Raw genomic sequence first — 14,716 nt, 5'->3', positions numbered from 1 at the left:
ACACCGTCTGTCCCCCAGGCTGTGTGTGTGTGTGTGTGTGGTGATAGCAGTGTCTGGTACAGATATCCACCACATCTCAATGCATCTCTTACCACAGATGGACTAGCATCCCCTCTCTCAGAGAACATACAGACATACTGAAAAGAAGGACAACACACACATCTTGCGTAGCATGCCAAGCACTTCCTATTCCCACAGAATGACAGACATTCTCATTCATTCATACAACACCAGGAGCTCTCCTTGATACATTATGGTGATGGCCAGAGTTTCTAGAACATTCAGCACTAGCTCTTCCTCATCACACGGGGTTAATTACTGTACACGGGGTATGGGGTTATTTTCTACATTTACATCTTTCTTTTGACACAAACCCCACCACTGGTGTGCGTGGCCAAAGAGCTCTATTTTCATGTCCTCTGACCATAGCACTGGTTCCAATCCAAGTGGCAATACCCTTTAGCAAGCTCCAGGTGTTTACATTTGTTGGAGGACTTGAAAATAGAGCTCTTTGGCCATCAAGGGTGCCAATACAGTCTTTGGGTAGCTGGGACTCAGGAATACCTGTTTCTGACTGATCTGAGTAGGCGCAAGTTTTTGCGTGTATGTACCTCTGACCTGAGCTGGATTAACACTGCCTGTGCTCAGGAGCATTACTGGACAGAAACATTATGTGTCATACATGTGTCATACTCCAAACACAGAGCTTAAGCTCTCCTCAATATCTAAGAGCAAGCCTGTTGGATGATGCAGACCACCTGAGTACGACAGGATTGTATCATATCCATTACCAGACAAAACATGACCATAAACCCTGACCAAAGAAGACCCTCATATGATTGACAGCTGACATCACTCACCCTGTCTGTCTCCTCCGTGGACTGGTATCCTGACGATAGCACCACGTCGCCTGGCGTCGCGTATCCAGGGTGGTAACCAAGGGAAGGGCTACTTGGTGTGGTGTTGTCCGTGGTGGAGGAGGAGCGTGGGCGGCCGGAATGTTGCTGTGCATCGTAGGTAGGCCGGCGCTGGGGGGCCTGGGGGCTGCCTCTCAGAGGGGGGTCCCGGTCTCCCCCCCCTACTCCGGCCCCTGTCCCGTTTCCCCCTGCCCCCTTACTGCGCCGGCTCTGCAGGCTGGTCCCTCGCCTCATGGTGCCCACAGGGCCGGCACCCTGACCAGCTGGGGGAGCAAGGAGAACACCAGGGGGGGGGGGTCAAAGTCAGGACAACGCGTCTGCGTTACTGCTGGAACAGCTGCTTCAGACCCTGGCCCAGGATGCCAATGCTCTCCCGGGCATTCTGGGTAATTTTGGAGAGGGCGTGGTGGTCTGAGTGAGAGGAACAACTCTTGAGGTCTTCGCCCCTCTACGCCCTGACTCCCCTGGGTGCCTCTCACTACCCCCTCGCTGCATATGAGGATGCAGCACTCTCATAGACAGGGGAATAGGGCTGGGACAGGGGAGTCTGTATTGGGGGTGGTCTGGACTAGAGTGGTTGGGAGATAGGATAGGGGGATTGGTAACTTATGAGTAGAATAGAGAGTTGTTATAGTTTACGCTCTCTTTGTCAGACAGGTGGGACTGGGACAGGAGAGTACAGTAATTAACTTCTTGTCTTGCTAAGCGTTCTAACTAGATTTAGTAGAGTCGGGTAGAGTAGGGTAGGGTAGAGTAGGGTAGGGTAGAGTAGAGTAGAGTAGGGTGGAGTGGAGTAGGGTAGGGTGGAGTAGGGTAGGGTGGAGTAGGGTAGAGCGGAGTAGGGTAGAGTAGGATAGAGTTGTGTATAGTAGGGTAAAGTAAGGTAGGATAGGATAGAGTAGGGTAGATTTGGGGAAACAGGTAGCCTAGTGGTTAGAGCGTTGGGCCAGTAACCAAAAGGTTGCTGGATCGAATCCCCGAGCTGACAAGGTAAAAATCTGTCATTCTGCCCTTGAACAACGGAGTTAACCCACTGTTCCCCGGTAGGCCGTCATTGTAAATAAGAATTTGTTCTTAACTGACTTGCCTAGTTCAATTTAAAGTAGGGTGTTTGTTTTTGGGTTCACTCTCTGTCAGACAGGACAGGATGGGGTGGGACAGGAGAGGTCAAAGTCCAGCGGCGAGCAATGGGAGTCCATAAGGGTGCATGAATCTGCCAATCAGCTCAAAGATGATGCTCGTCTAGTAGTCTACCACAGAAAGAGAGGAAATGGGTTATGAGGTGGGTGGAAATAAGGGACGGACAAAAGGAAGTACACAGGAAGAAGCTGTTCTAGAACAGACAATGCTTGAAGTTGCCTGTGGACTTGACCCTGGGCCAGATATAGGGGACAACTTCTATTAACACCACAGACACACACACACAGGCTATGGGTTAGTTAGGGGAAGGGGATAGGAGAAAGAAACAAAAGAGAGAAATAAGTCAAAAGACCCACCTAACATCAGCCCAAAGCTGCCTAGCCTGACTCAGTGTCCAAGATCACCTGTAGAGAGAGAGAGAGAGAGAGAGAGAGAGAGAGGGAGACAGAGGGATAGAGACTAATAAACATCTACTTAATCTATATACAATCAAATATCACACCCAAGTATTGCGTGTGTGGGTGTGTATTGCGTGTGTGGGTGTGTATGTGTGTGTGGGCTGTGTGCTGTTGGACTCTCTAAGAGGTAATTTGGCGTCACTAAACAGATCCTTCTGCTTACTGTGACAGTGGTGTCTGGAGAGAATGACTTCCTCAAAAAAATCAACAACCCATAGCAACACAGGCTCACTATACAAACTCACCTAACCTGCAACAGCCCAAACAAACCCGACCCACATGAATTCCTATGAGGCTGAGGAGCGACAGTAATGGCATTAGACACACATCCCTGGTGTGAAGAGAAGGCAGCTTGTCAAACACAGTGACTATTGGCACTGAGGGTAGGTAAACAAGGCAAAGTCAAGAACATTCTGAGGTCTGGGGAGTGACTGTTAAACATACAAACTATACTGAACAAAAATATAAAACGCAACACGCAACAATTTCAACTATTTTACTGAGTTACAGTTCATAAGGAAATCAGTCAATTTAAATCAATTAATTTGGCCCTAATCTATGGATTTCACAGGCATGGGCGTATCCATGGGGGAGCCAAGCCCAGCAGGCTATTGGCTTTTTACAGATATAAATACTCCTCGGCACCCCCTCAGACGATCCAGCAGATGAAGAAACTGGATGTGGAGGTCCTGGGCTGGCGTGATCTGAAGTTGTGAGGCCGGTTGGACATACTGCCAAATTCTCTAAAACGATGATGGTAGAGAAATTAAAATTCAATTCTCTGGCAACAGCTCTGGTGGACATTCTTGCAGTCAATCTGTGGTATACTGCTCAAAAAAATAAAGGGAACACTTAAACAACACATCCTAGATCTGAATGAAAGAAATAATCTTAAATACTTTTTTCTTTACATAGTTGAATGTGCTGACGACAAAATCACACAAAAAAAAAATCTATTAAAATCCAATTTATCAACCCATGGAGGTCTGGATTTGGAGTCACACTCAAAATTAAAGTGGAAAACCACACTACAGGCTGATCCAACTTTGATGTAATGTCCTTAAAACAAGTCAAAATGAGGCTCAGTAGTGTGTGTGGCCTCCACGTGCCTGTATGACCTCCCTACAATGCCTGGGCATGCTCCTGATGAGGTGGCGGATGGTCTCCTGAGGGATCTCCTCCCAGACCTGGACTAAAGCATCCGCCAACTCCTGGACAGTCTGTGGTGCAACGTGGCGTTGGTGGATGGAGCGAGACATGTCGTCCCAGATGTGCTCAATTGGATTCAGGTCTGGGGAACGGGCGGGCCAGTCCATAGCATCAATGCCTTCCTCTTGCAGGAACTGCTGACACACTCCAGCCACATGAGGTCTAGCGTTGTCTTGCATTAGGAGGAACCCAGGGCCAACCGCACCAGCATATGGTCTCACAAGGGGTCTGAGGATCTCATCTCAGTACCTAATGGCAGTCAGGCTACCTCTGGCGAGCACATGGAGGGCTGTGCGTCCCCCCAAAGAAATGCCACCGCCAAACCGGTCATGCTGGAGGATGTTGCAGGCAGCAGAACGTTCTCCACAGCGTCTCCAGACTCTGTCACGTCTGTCACATGTGCTCAGTGTGAACCTGCTTTCATCTGTGAAGAGCACAGGGCGCAAGTGGCGAATTTGGCAATCTTGGTGTTCTCTGGCAAATGCCAAACGTCCTGCACGGTGTTGGGCTGTAAGCACAACCCCCACCTGTGGACGTCGGCCCCTCATACCACCCTCATGGAGTCTGTTTCTGACCGTTTGAGCAGACACATGCACATTTGTGGCCTGCTGGAGGTCATTTTGCAGGGCTCTGGCAGTGCTTCTCCTGCTCCTCCTTGCACAAAGGCGGAGGTAGCGGTCCTGCTGCTGGGTTTTTGCCCTCCTACGGCCTCCTCCACGTCCCATGATGTACTGGCCTGTCTCCTGGTAGCGCCTCCATGCTCTGGACACTACGCTGACAGACACAGCAAACCTTCTTGCCACAGCTCACATTGATGTGCCATCCTGGATGAGCTGCACTACCTGAGCCACTTGTGTGGGTTGTAGACTCCGTCTCATGCTACCACTAGAGTGAAAGCACCGCCAGCATTCAAAAGTGACCACAACATCAGCCAGGAAGCATAACAACTGAGAAGTGGTCTGTGGTCCCCACCTGCAGAACCACTCCTTTATTGGGGGTGTCTTGATAATTGCCTATAATTTCCACCTGTTGTCTATTCCATTTGCACAACAGCATGTGAAATGTATTGTCAATCAGTGTTGCTTCCTAAGTGGACAGTTTGATTTCACAGAAGTGTGATTGACTTGGAGTTACATTGTGTTGTTTAAGTGTTCCCTTTATTTTTTTGAGCAGTGTATTTTGTTGTGACAAAACGGCACATTTTAGAGTCGCCTTTTATTGTCCCAGGCACAAGGTTCACCTATGTAATGAGCATTCTGTTTAATCAGCTTCTTGATATGCCACGCCCGTCAGGTGGATGGATTATCTTGGCAAAGGAGAAATGCTCACTAACAGGGATATAAACAAATTTGTGGTCAAAATTTGAGATAAATAAGCTTTTTGTGCATGTGGAACATTTCTGGAATCTTTCATTTCAGTTCATGAAACATGGGACCAACACTTTACAAGTTGAGTTTATATTTTTGTTCAGTATAAATTCCAGCAGCTGCACAGTCATAAGAGTCTACTATATCACACATACACAACAACGCAGGGCACACAAACACAGACAGACAGAGAGAGAGACAGAGAATGCAATCTACACAAATGCAGCAGTGAAAATCTGGGCCCACGTCAAAGCCAGTTAGCACAGTCAGCTGTTCAGTTTCACAAAGGGCCCAGAGAGAGGAGAGAGCAGCATACGGCACAGTGACGCACACTACAGCCACACTGTCACATTCACACAGCCACACTGTCACATTCACACAGCCACACTGTCACATTCACACTCACGTAGCCACATTCACACAGCCACACTGGTTTTCCCACACCAACACTGAACACACTGTCAATATTCACACAGCCACACTGACATTCACACACCAACACAGCCACACTCACACAGCCACACTGTCACATTCACACTGTCAATATTCACACACCAACACTGACATACACAGCCACACTGACACACTCACGCAGCCACACTCACGCAGCGACACTGACACATTCACACTGTCACATTCACGCAGCCACATTCACGCAGCCACGCAGCCACATTCACGCAGCCACGCAGCCACATTCACGCAGCCACACTGCCACATTCACGCAGCCACACTGCCACATTCACGCAGCCACATTCACACGGACACATTCACACAGCAACCCTGACATTCACACAGCAACCCTGACATTCACACAGCAACCCAGTGTGTATTTTCTGTTTTGGAGAAAGAGGTGGAATTTTTATCTGGTCTTCACCGTGCAAGCGGACCCCCCGTCTCTCAATACAAAAACCTCAGATCATGTAAAATGAAGTCTAAGCTACAAATATATGCGAATATGAAAAAATCTTGAGTTTCTGCATTTTCTGATAATTGACGTTACAGAATAAAATAAATTATATTACTTTTTTCAAGAAATTATAAAACAGTTAAGCAAACCTGTTGGTAAGCTTTTAAATGATAAACTCAAGCGTTAATATTTTCCAGTGATGAAGATATGGACGTCTCATAGTATGGTGGGGTATGCAAAATGGGTCAACTTTGAGCCCCTTTACCTCTTGAATGTTTTTGCACTTCTACAATGGGAAAATATGTATTGAAGGTTTTGTTCAAATCAAAAAGGGTGCGGTCATAAAGTGATTGAATTCCAATGGACTTACCCTATTACAAAATCAAATGAAATGTGCGCATCACTCGCCAGATGGACCGTTGAGTGACATGACAGTGCTGCTCTGTTCTATCCTGGTCTGACCCTGACCCTCAGAGCAGGTGCTGCTGGAGTCACAGAAAGGGACTTGGTAAACTAGAGGCTACAGCCAACACATGATACATCCACTACGGCACAAATCATTCACATAGGCCTATACGACACACACCCACACACATTGATGATTAAACAGACAACAGGTGTCAGAGCCTGTGTTGGCAGTGCAGCCATGATGAGTCAGCACATTTCTCAGAATCACTGTGGCCCAGTCAAAAGTGAAACAGTAACGACCACGAGGACATTGGCCCTTCTGGAAGCCCCTGACACACACACACACACACACACACGACCTGTGCTCTAACTGCAGGTCAGTCCATTCATTGGCCATGTCAGTCTTCCTGTTGCTGATACCATTGTCTCCGCACGGCCAACTAAATCCAGATGAAGAGATGGAGTCAGCTCAGCCTTGCTGACCAGGCAGACAGGCATGCCATCTCACTGTAAGCCTGGTTCAAATCTAATAAATAAATTCACTTAAAAAAAGAAACATTGATAGGATCACTGCTGGTTATGTAAGTTTGACTTGTCGTCAACCGTTACTCAGACTGTTAACCGTGACAGCCTCGGTTCTATGACCATGATACTGTATGTGGACTCAATGGCCTTCTGCATTGACACTTTTAACACTAACTCTTTTGAATCATAACATACGCTGCTGCTACTGTTTATTATCGATCCTGTCACTTTATCCCTACCTGTATGTACATATCTACCTCAATTACCCCATACCGCTGCACATCGACTCGGTACTGGTACACTGTGTATATAGTCAAATTATCATGATTCATTGTCTAGTTATTCCTTGTGTTATTATTATTATTTTTATTATTTTTTGGGAAGGGCCCGTAAGTAAGCATTTCACTGTTAGTCTACACCAGTTGTTTATGAAGCGTGTAACAACTACAATTTGATTGATTTGGCAGCAATATTGTGTCTACTATTTAGAGTGTTCCATTAACTGAATTAAAAAATGTCCATCCTAACCCAGTTAGGCTAAGTAGTTCAGCTGTCTTTTGGTTGGTCAATCTGGACCCTTAGTTGTTGCACTGAGGCACACATACTGTTGGTCATTGTTGAACCTATAGATTCAATCCAAAGAGATCCCAGTAGCCTTAAACAGGCCCATACAGTTCACATGGAACAGGCTCCCCTTTGTTCTGCTTAGAGAAACACAGAGCCCTATCTCTGGCCTTTGTGCCCTGTTTCTTTCACTGACACACACACACACACACATCAATAAAAGAGGAATTAGGCCAGAGAGTTCTGGCAGTGATGCTTTTCAGAGAGAGAGAGACAGACAGGGAGTGATAGAGTGTGTGTGCTCTCTGACTGATAATGGAGCACATCTCATTCTGCAGCCCCATGACAGCACAGGAAGCATGAACAATCGTTATTGTATCTGTTTATGTTGTGTGTGTGTGTGGGGGGGGGAGAAGGTCAGAGAGAGAGCAGCAGAGAGAGAGCAGGAGATAAAGAGAAAGCAGAAAATAGAGAGAGCGAGGTAAGAGAAAGGAACAGTTGAGACCGTCAGTTTTGACACTGAGGGGATGCCTCACACAAGCTGCAGAAAGTGTGATAAGTGCTAGAATTGCTGGATGTGCGTGGTGTGTTTGTGTGTCTCAGCAGGATTAAAAGCAGCCAATAGACCAGAGAGTGTTCTAGCTACACTGGTTTTAACCTGAGAGTTTAGAGCTGATACAGTGGCTTCAGAAAATACACCTTGGCTTTTTCCACATTTTGTTGTGTTACATCCTGAATTTAAAATGAAATTTAGATTTTGTGTCACTGGCCGACTTACACACAATACCCCATAATGTCAAAGTGGAATTATGTTTTTAGAAATGTTTACAAATGAATTAAATATGAAAAGCTGAAATGTCTTGAGTCAATAACTATTCAACCCCTTTGTTAAGGCAAGCCTAAATAAGTTCAGGAGTAAAAAATATGCTTAACAAGGCACATAATAATTTGCATGGACTCTGTGCGCAATAGTGTTTAATAGGATTTTTGAATGACTACCTCATCTCTGTAACCAACACATACAGATAATTGTAAGTTCCCTCAGTCAAGCAGTGAATTTCAAAAACGGATTCAACCACAAAGACCAGGGAGGTTTTCCAATGCCTCGCAAAGAAGCGCACCTATTGGAGAAAAACACACAAAAACACAGACATTGAATATCCCTTTGAGCATAGTGAAGTTATACATTTATTAAATACACACATTCACTAAAAGGATATAGGCATCCTTTCTAACTCAGTTGCCGGAGAGGATGGATCAACAACAGCGTAGTTAATACACAATACTAACCTAATTGACAGAGCAAAAAGAAGGAAGCCTGTACAGAAAATAAATATTCTAAAACATAACATCCTGTTTGAAACAAGGCACTAAAGTAACAGTGCAAAAATTTGGCTAAGAAATTTACTTTATGTCCTGAAAACAAAGTGTTATGTTTGGGGCAAATGCAACACATCAATGAGCACCACCCTTTTTAATTTCAAGCATGGTGATAACTACAGTTGAAGTTGGAAATTTACATACACCTTAGCCAAATACATTTAAAGTCAGTTTTTCCACAATTCCTGACATTTAATCCCAGTGAAAATTCCCTGTCTTAGGTCAGTTAGGATCACCACTTTATTTTAAGAATGTGAAATGTCAGAATAGTAGTAGAGAAAATGAATATTTCAGCTTTTATTTCTTGCATCACATTCCCAGTGGGTCAGAAGTTTACATACACAATTACTATTTGGTAGCATTGCCTTTAAATTGTTTAACTTGGGTCAAACGTTTAGGGTAGCCTTCCACAAGCTTCCCACAATAAGTTGGGTGAATTTTGGCCCATTCCTCCTGACAGAACTGGTGTAACTGAGTCAGGTTTGTAGGCCTCCTTGCTTGCACACGCTTATTCAGTTCTGCCAAATAATTTTCTATAGGATTGAGGTCAGGGTTTTGTGATGGCCACTCCAATACCTTGACTTTGTTGTCCTTAAGCCATTTTGCCACAACTTTGGAAGTATGCTTGGGGTCATTGTCCATTTGGAAGACCCATTTGCGACCAAGCTTTAACTTCCTGACTGATGTCTTGAGATGTTGCTTCAAGATATCCACATCATTTTCCTCCTCATGACGCCATCCATTTTGTGAAGTCCACCAGTCCCTCCTGCAGCAAAGCACCCCCACAATATGATGCGGCCATACCCGTGCTTCACGGTTGGGATGGTGTTCTTCGGCTTGCAAGCCTCCGCTATGTTTGGAGGAAAAACGGGATGGTCATTATGGCCAAACAGTTCTATTTTTGTTTCATCAGACCAGAGGACATTTCTCCAAAAAGTACAATCTTTGTCCCCATGTGCAGCTGCCAACCCGTAGTCTGGCTTTTTTATTGTGGTTTTGGAGCAGTGGCTTCTTCCTTGCTGAGCGGCATTTCAGGTTATGTCGATATAGGACTCGTTTTACTGTGGATATAGATCCTTTGTACCCGTTTCCTCCAGCATCTTCACAAGGTCCTTTGCTGTTGTTCTGAGATTGATTTGCACTTTTTGCATCAAAGTACATTTATCTCTAGGAGACGGAACGTGTCTCCTTCCTGAGCACTTTGACGGCTGCGTGGTCCCATGGTGTTTATACTTGCGTACTAATGTTTGTACAGATGAACGTGGTACCTTCAGGCGTTTTGAAATTGTTCCCAAGGATGAGCCAGACTTGTGGAGGTCTACAATTTTTTTTTCTGACGTCTTGGCAGATTTTTTTTTATTTTCCCATGATGTCAAGCAAAGAGGCACTGAGTTTGAAGGTAGGCCTTGAAATACATCCACAGGTACACCTCCAATTGACTCAAATTATGTCAATTTGCCTATCAGAAGCTTATAAAGCCATGACATTTTCTGGAATTTTCCAAGCTGTTTAAAGCCACAGTCAACTTAGTGTATGTAAACTTCTGACCCACTGGAATTGTGATGCAGTGAATTATAAGTGAAATAATCTGTAAACAATTGTTGGAAAAATTACTTGTGTCATGCACAAAGTAGATGTCCTAACCGACTTGCCAAAACCATAGTTTGTTAAGAAGACATTTGTAGAGTGGTTGAAAAACGAGTTAATGACTTCAACCTAAGTGTATGTAAACTTCCGACTTCAACTGTACATAATTTTCAAATCAAATCATATTTTACTTGTCACATACGCTGAATACAACAGTGAAACCTTAGTGAAATGCTTACTTACAAGCCCTTAACTGACAGTGCAAGTGCAGTGCAAGAAAATAATGTAGAAAATATTTTCTAAATAAAATTAAGTTAAAATAAAATGTAACCCTGTAGAATTACATAATAACAAGGCTATATACAGGGGGCACCGGTACTGAGTAAATGTGCGGGGGTACAGATTAATCGAGGTAATTTGCGCATGTAGGTAGAGAGAAAGTGACGATGCATAGATGATAAACAGCAAGTAGCAGCAGAGTAAAAACAAAGGGGGGGACCTAGACTTGGCGCTCCGGTACCGCTTGCCATGCGGTAGCAGAGAGAACAGTCTATGACTTGGGTGACTGGAATCTTTGACAATTTTTTGGGCCTTCCTCTGACACCACCTGGTATATAGGTCCTGAATGGCAGGAAGCTTGGCCCCAGTGATGTATTGGGCATTACCCTCTGTAGCACCTTACGGTCAGATGCCAAGCAGTTTCCATACCAGGTGGTGATGCAACCGATCAGGATGCTCTCGATTGTGCAGCTGTATAACTTTTTGAGGATCTGGAGATCCATGCCAAATCGTTTCAGTCTCCTGAGGGGTGAAGGTGTTGTGTTGCCCTCTTCACAACCGTCTTGGTGTGTATGGACCATGACAGTTTGTTGGTGTTGTGGACACTAAGGAACTTCAAACTATCGACTTGCTTCACTTCAGTCCCATCGATGTAAATGGGGGCCTGTTCGGCCCTCCTTTTCCTGTAGTCCACAATCTCCTTTGTCTTGCTCACATTGAGGGAGAGGTTGTTGGCCTGGCCCCACACTGACAGGTCTTTGACCTCCTCCCTATAGGCTGTCTCATCATTGTCGGTGATCAGACCTACCACTGTTGTGTCATCAGCAAACTTAATGATGGTGTTGGAGTCATACTTGGCCACGCAGTCGTGGGTGAACAGGGAGTACAGGAGGGGACTAAGCATGCACCCCTGAGGGGCCCCAGTGTTGAGGATCAGCGTGGCAGATGCGTTGTTGCCTACCCTTACCACCTGGGGGCGGTCCGTCAGGAAGTCCAAGATCCAGTTGCAGAGGGAGGTGTTTAGTCCCAGGGTCCTTAGCTTAGTGATGAGCTTTGTGGGCACCATGGTGTTGAACGCTGAGTTGTAGTCAATGAACAGTATTCTCACATAGGTGTTCCTTTTGTCAAGGTGGGAAAGGGCAGTATGGAGTGCGATTGAGATTGTGTCATTTGTGGATCTGTTGGAGCGGTATGCGAATTGGAGTGGGTCTAGGGTTTCCGGGATGATGGTGCTGATGTGAGCCATGACCAGCCTTTCAAAGCACTTCATGGCTACCGACGGGAGTGCTAAGGGGCAGTAGTCATTTAGGCAGGTTAACTTCACATTTTTGGGCACAAGGACTATGGTGGTCTGCTTGAAACATGTGGGTATTACAGACTCGGTCAGAGAGAGGTTGAAAATGTCAGTGAAGACACTTGCCAGTTGGTCCAGGCATGCTCTGAGTACACGCACTCGTAATCCATCTGGCCTCGCGGCTTTGTGAATGTTGACCTGTTTAAAGGTCTTGCTCACATCGGAACAGCTGATGCTCTCATGCATGCTTCCTTGTTGCTCGCCTCGAAGCGAGCATAAAAGGCATTTCTCTTGCCTGGTAGACTCGTGTCACTGGGAAGCTCATGGCTGGGTTCCCCTTTGTAGTCCGTAGTATGCAAGGTCTGCCACATCCGACGAACATCAGAGCTGGTGTAGTAAGATTCAATCTTAGTCTTGTATTGACACTTTGCCTTTTTGATGGTTTGTTTGAGGGCATAGCAGGATTTCTTATAAGCGTCCAGATTAGTGCCCCGCTCCTTGAAAGCGGCATCTCTAGCCTATAGCTTGGTGTGGATGTTGCCTGTAATCCATGGCTTCTGGTTGGGATATGTACGTACGGTCACTGTGGGGACGACGTCCTCCATGCATTTATTGATGAAGCCGGTGACTGAGGTGGTATATACTCCTCAATGCCATTGGATGAATCATGGAACATATTCCAGTCTGTGCTAGCGAAACAGTCCTGTAGCGTAACATCTGTGTCATCGGACCACTTCCGTATTGAGCAAGTCACTGGCACTTCCTGCTTTAGTTTTTGCTTGTTAGAAGGAATCAGGAGGATAAAGTTATGGTCAGATTTGCCAAATGGAGGGCGAGGGAGAGCTTTATATGCGTCTCTGTGTGTGGAGTAAAGGGGGTATAGAATTTATTTTCCTCTGGCTGCACATGTGACATGCTGGTAGAAATGAGGTCAAACAGATTTAAGTTTGCCTGAATTAAAGTCCCCGGGCCCCTGGGAGCGCCGCTTCTGGATGAGCATTTTCTTGTTTGCTTATGGCCTTATACAGCTCGTTGAGTGCGGTCTTAGTACCAGCATCGGTTTGTGGTGGTATGTAGACAGCTACGAATAATATAGATGAGAACTCTTGGTAGATAGTGTGGTCTACAGCTTATCATGAGGTATACAGCTTATCATGAGGTACTCTACCTAAGGCGAGCAATAGCTCAAGAATTCTTTAAAATTAGACATTGCGCACCGGCAGTTGACAAATATTTATGGGTATGCTTGTAGGATTTTTTAGGATAAAAGAAACGGAATAGAGATAAGCACAGGCAAAACCTAGAGGAAAACCTGGCTCAGTCTGTTTCCAACAGACACTGGGAGACAAATTCACGTTTCAGCAGGACAGTAACCTAAAACACTGGAGTTGCTTACCAAGACGACATTATGGGGTAGTGTGTGTAGATGGGTGAAATCTATTTAATCCATTTTGAATTAATGATATAACAGAACAAAATGTGGAATAAGTCAAGGGGTATGTATACTTTCTGAAGGCACTGTAGGTGAATTGTGGGGGTTGGTGGTGAATGGGTAGGTAACGGGTATCCTCCTGATAACACCAGGTATGACGCCCTATCCTGATATATGAAACCTACAGGGAACCTTTACTGCCAAGTCTATAACTTTCCAGGAACAAGACGAACCAGAATACACATGCACACATACAATCGCACACGCACGCACACACACAAACCAACGTATGAGAAAAGAGGTGCAGTAAGCGGAGAAATGCCAGAGCTTCAGTTATACCTGGGGGGCTGGGACACAGCTATGTGGTCTCCCTGAAGAGTTGTCAGGCAGACAGTACATTGTCACTGTTTGAGGATCTACGGTTGGTTTGTATTTGTTCTGGCAGAGTGTATGCCAAACATGTCATAGAGCTCTTAGTTAAACAGTGACATGAGCTCCACAACATCCCTTTAACGTTGAAACATATCCTCTTAGATTAATATCAAAAACAGTTGTCTCAGCAGAACTGGACAGGAGCAGCATTCACTGTGACACTCAGGACATACTGCTGGTCAACAGCTTTGATGTTAAGCACACACACACACACACACACAACACACACACACACACACACACACCTCTCTCCAATGCAAATTAACCTAGTTTCCAGGGGGAGCGTTGAGAGTTGTTTAAGGAACACTGAGGGGTCAATGGTAAAGGCTGCAGTGAACATACGTTATTCAATAGGGGGTGAAAGAATTGACACTGCACCCTGTTAAAACTTCTTAGGGATAGGCGTTCCGTCAACGGGACAGTTGTAAATCATGCAGTGCCTTGTGTCCCGATCGCAGATTTTAGAGGCTGAAAGCTTAAATTCTTGTTAATATAACTGCACTGTCCAATTTACAGTAGCTATTACTGTGAAGAAATGCCATGCTATTGTTTGAGGAGAGCTCCTAACAACAAAAGTTTTTTTCACCGCAATAGCTTTGATAAATTCACCTCTGAAGGTGAAATCTGTACTTACATTCTGAAATCTTGCTCTGATTTACCATCCAAAGGGTCCCAGAGATAACATGAAGTGTCATTTTGTTAGATAAAATCTTTTTTCAAATCCTAAAAAAGGTCCATACAGCATGCACGATCGATTTTGTATTTCCACTTGTTCAATTTGCAAAGAAAGGAATCGTGAAAATCTAACCCAAAACGT

General features: G+C 45.2%; 1 protein-coding gene across 4 annotated transcripts in view; it reads right to left on the bottom strand.

Annotated features, from left to right (window-relative positions):
* Positions 1 to 14,716, bottom strand: part of LOC106566626 (transmembrane and coiled-coil domains protein 1) — a 109,711-nt gene that overhangs the window by 76,418 nt on the left and 18,577 nt on the right. For 3 of the 4 annotated variants that reach the window (XM_014134826.2, XM_014134825.2, XM_014134828.2), the window contains 2 exons: positions 2,414 to 2,461; positions 861 to 1,180 (listed from right to left, as the gene is read on the bottom strand). In XM_014134826.2, the coding sequence (XP_013990301.1) occupies positions 861 to 1,180; positions 2,414 to 2,420 (327 nt within the window). In that variant the 5' untranslated portion in view covers positions 2,421 to 2,461. Of the gene's footprint in view, positions 1 to 860; positions 1,181 to 2,413; positions 2,462 to 6,368; positions 6,463 to 14,716 lie in introns of those variants that run through there. The other variant, XM_014134829.2, reaches the window with a different exon arrangement.

The sequence above is a fragment of the Salmo salar genome, chromosome ssa13 (assembly GCF_905237065.1).
Source record: "Salmo salar chromosome ssa13, Ssal_v3.1, whole genome shotgun sequence".
Classification (NCBI taxonomy): domain Eukaryota; kingdom Metazoa; phylum Chordata; class Actinopteri; order Salmoniformes; family Salmonidae; genus Salmo; species Salmo salar.
This window is presented reverse-complemented; position numbering and strand designations above follow the sequence as displayed.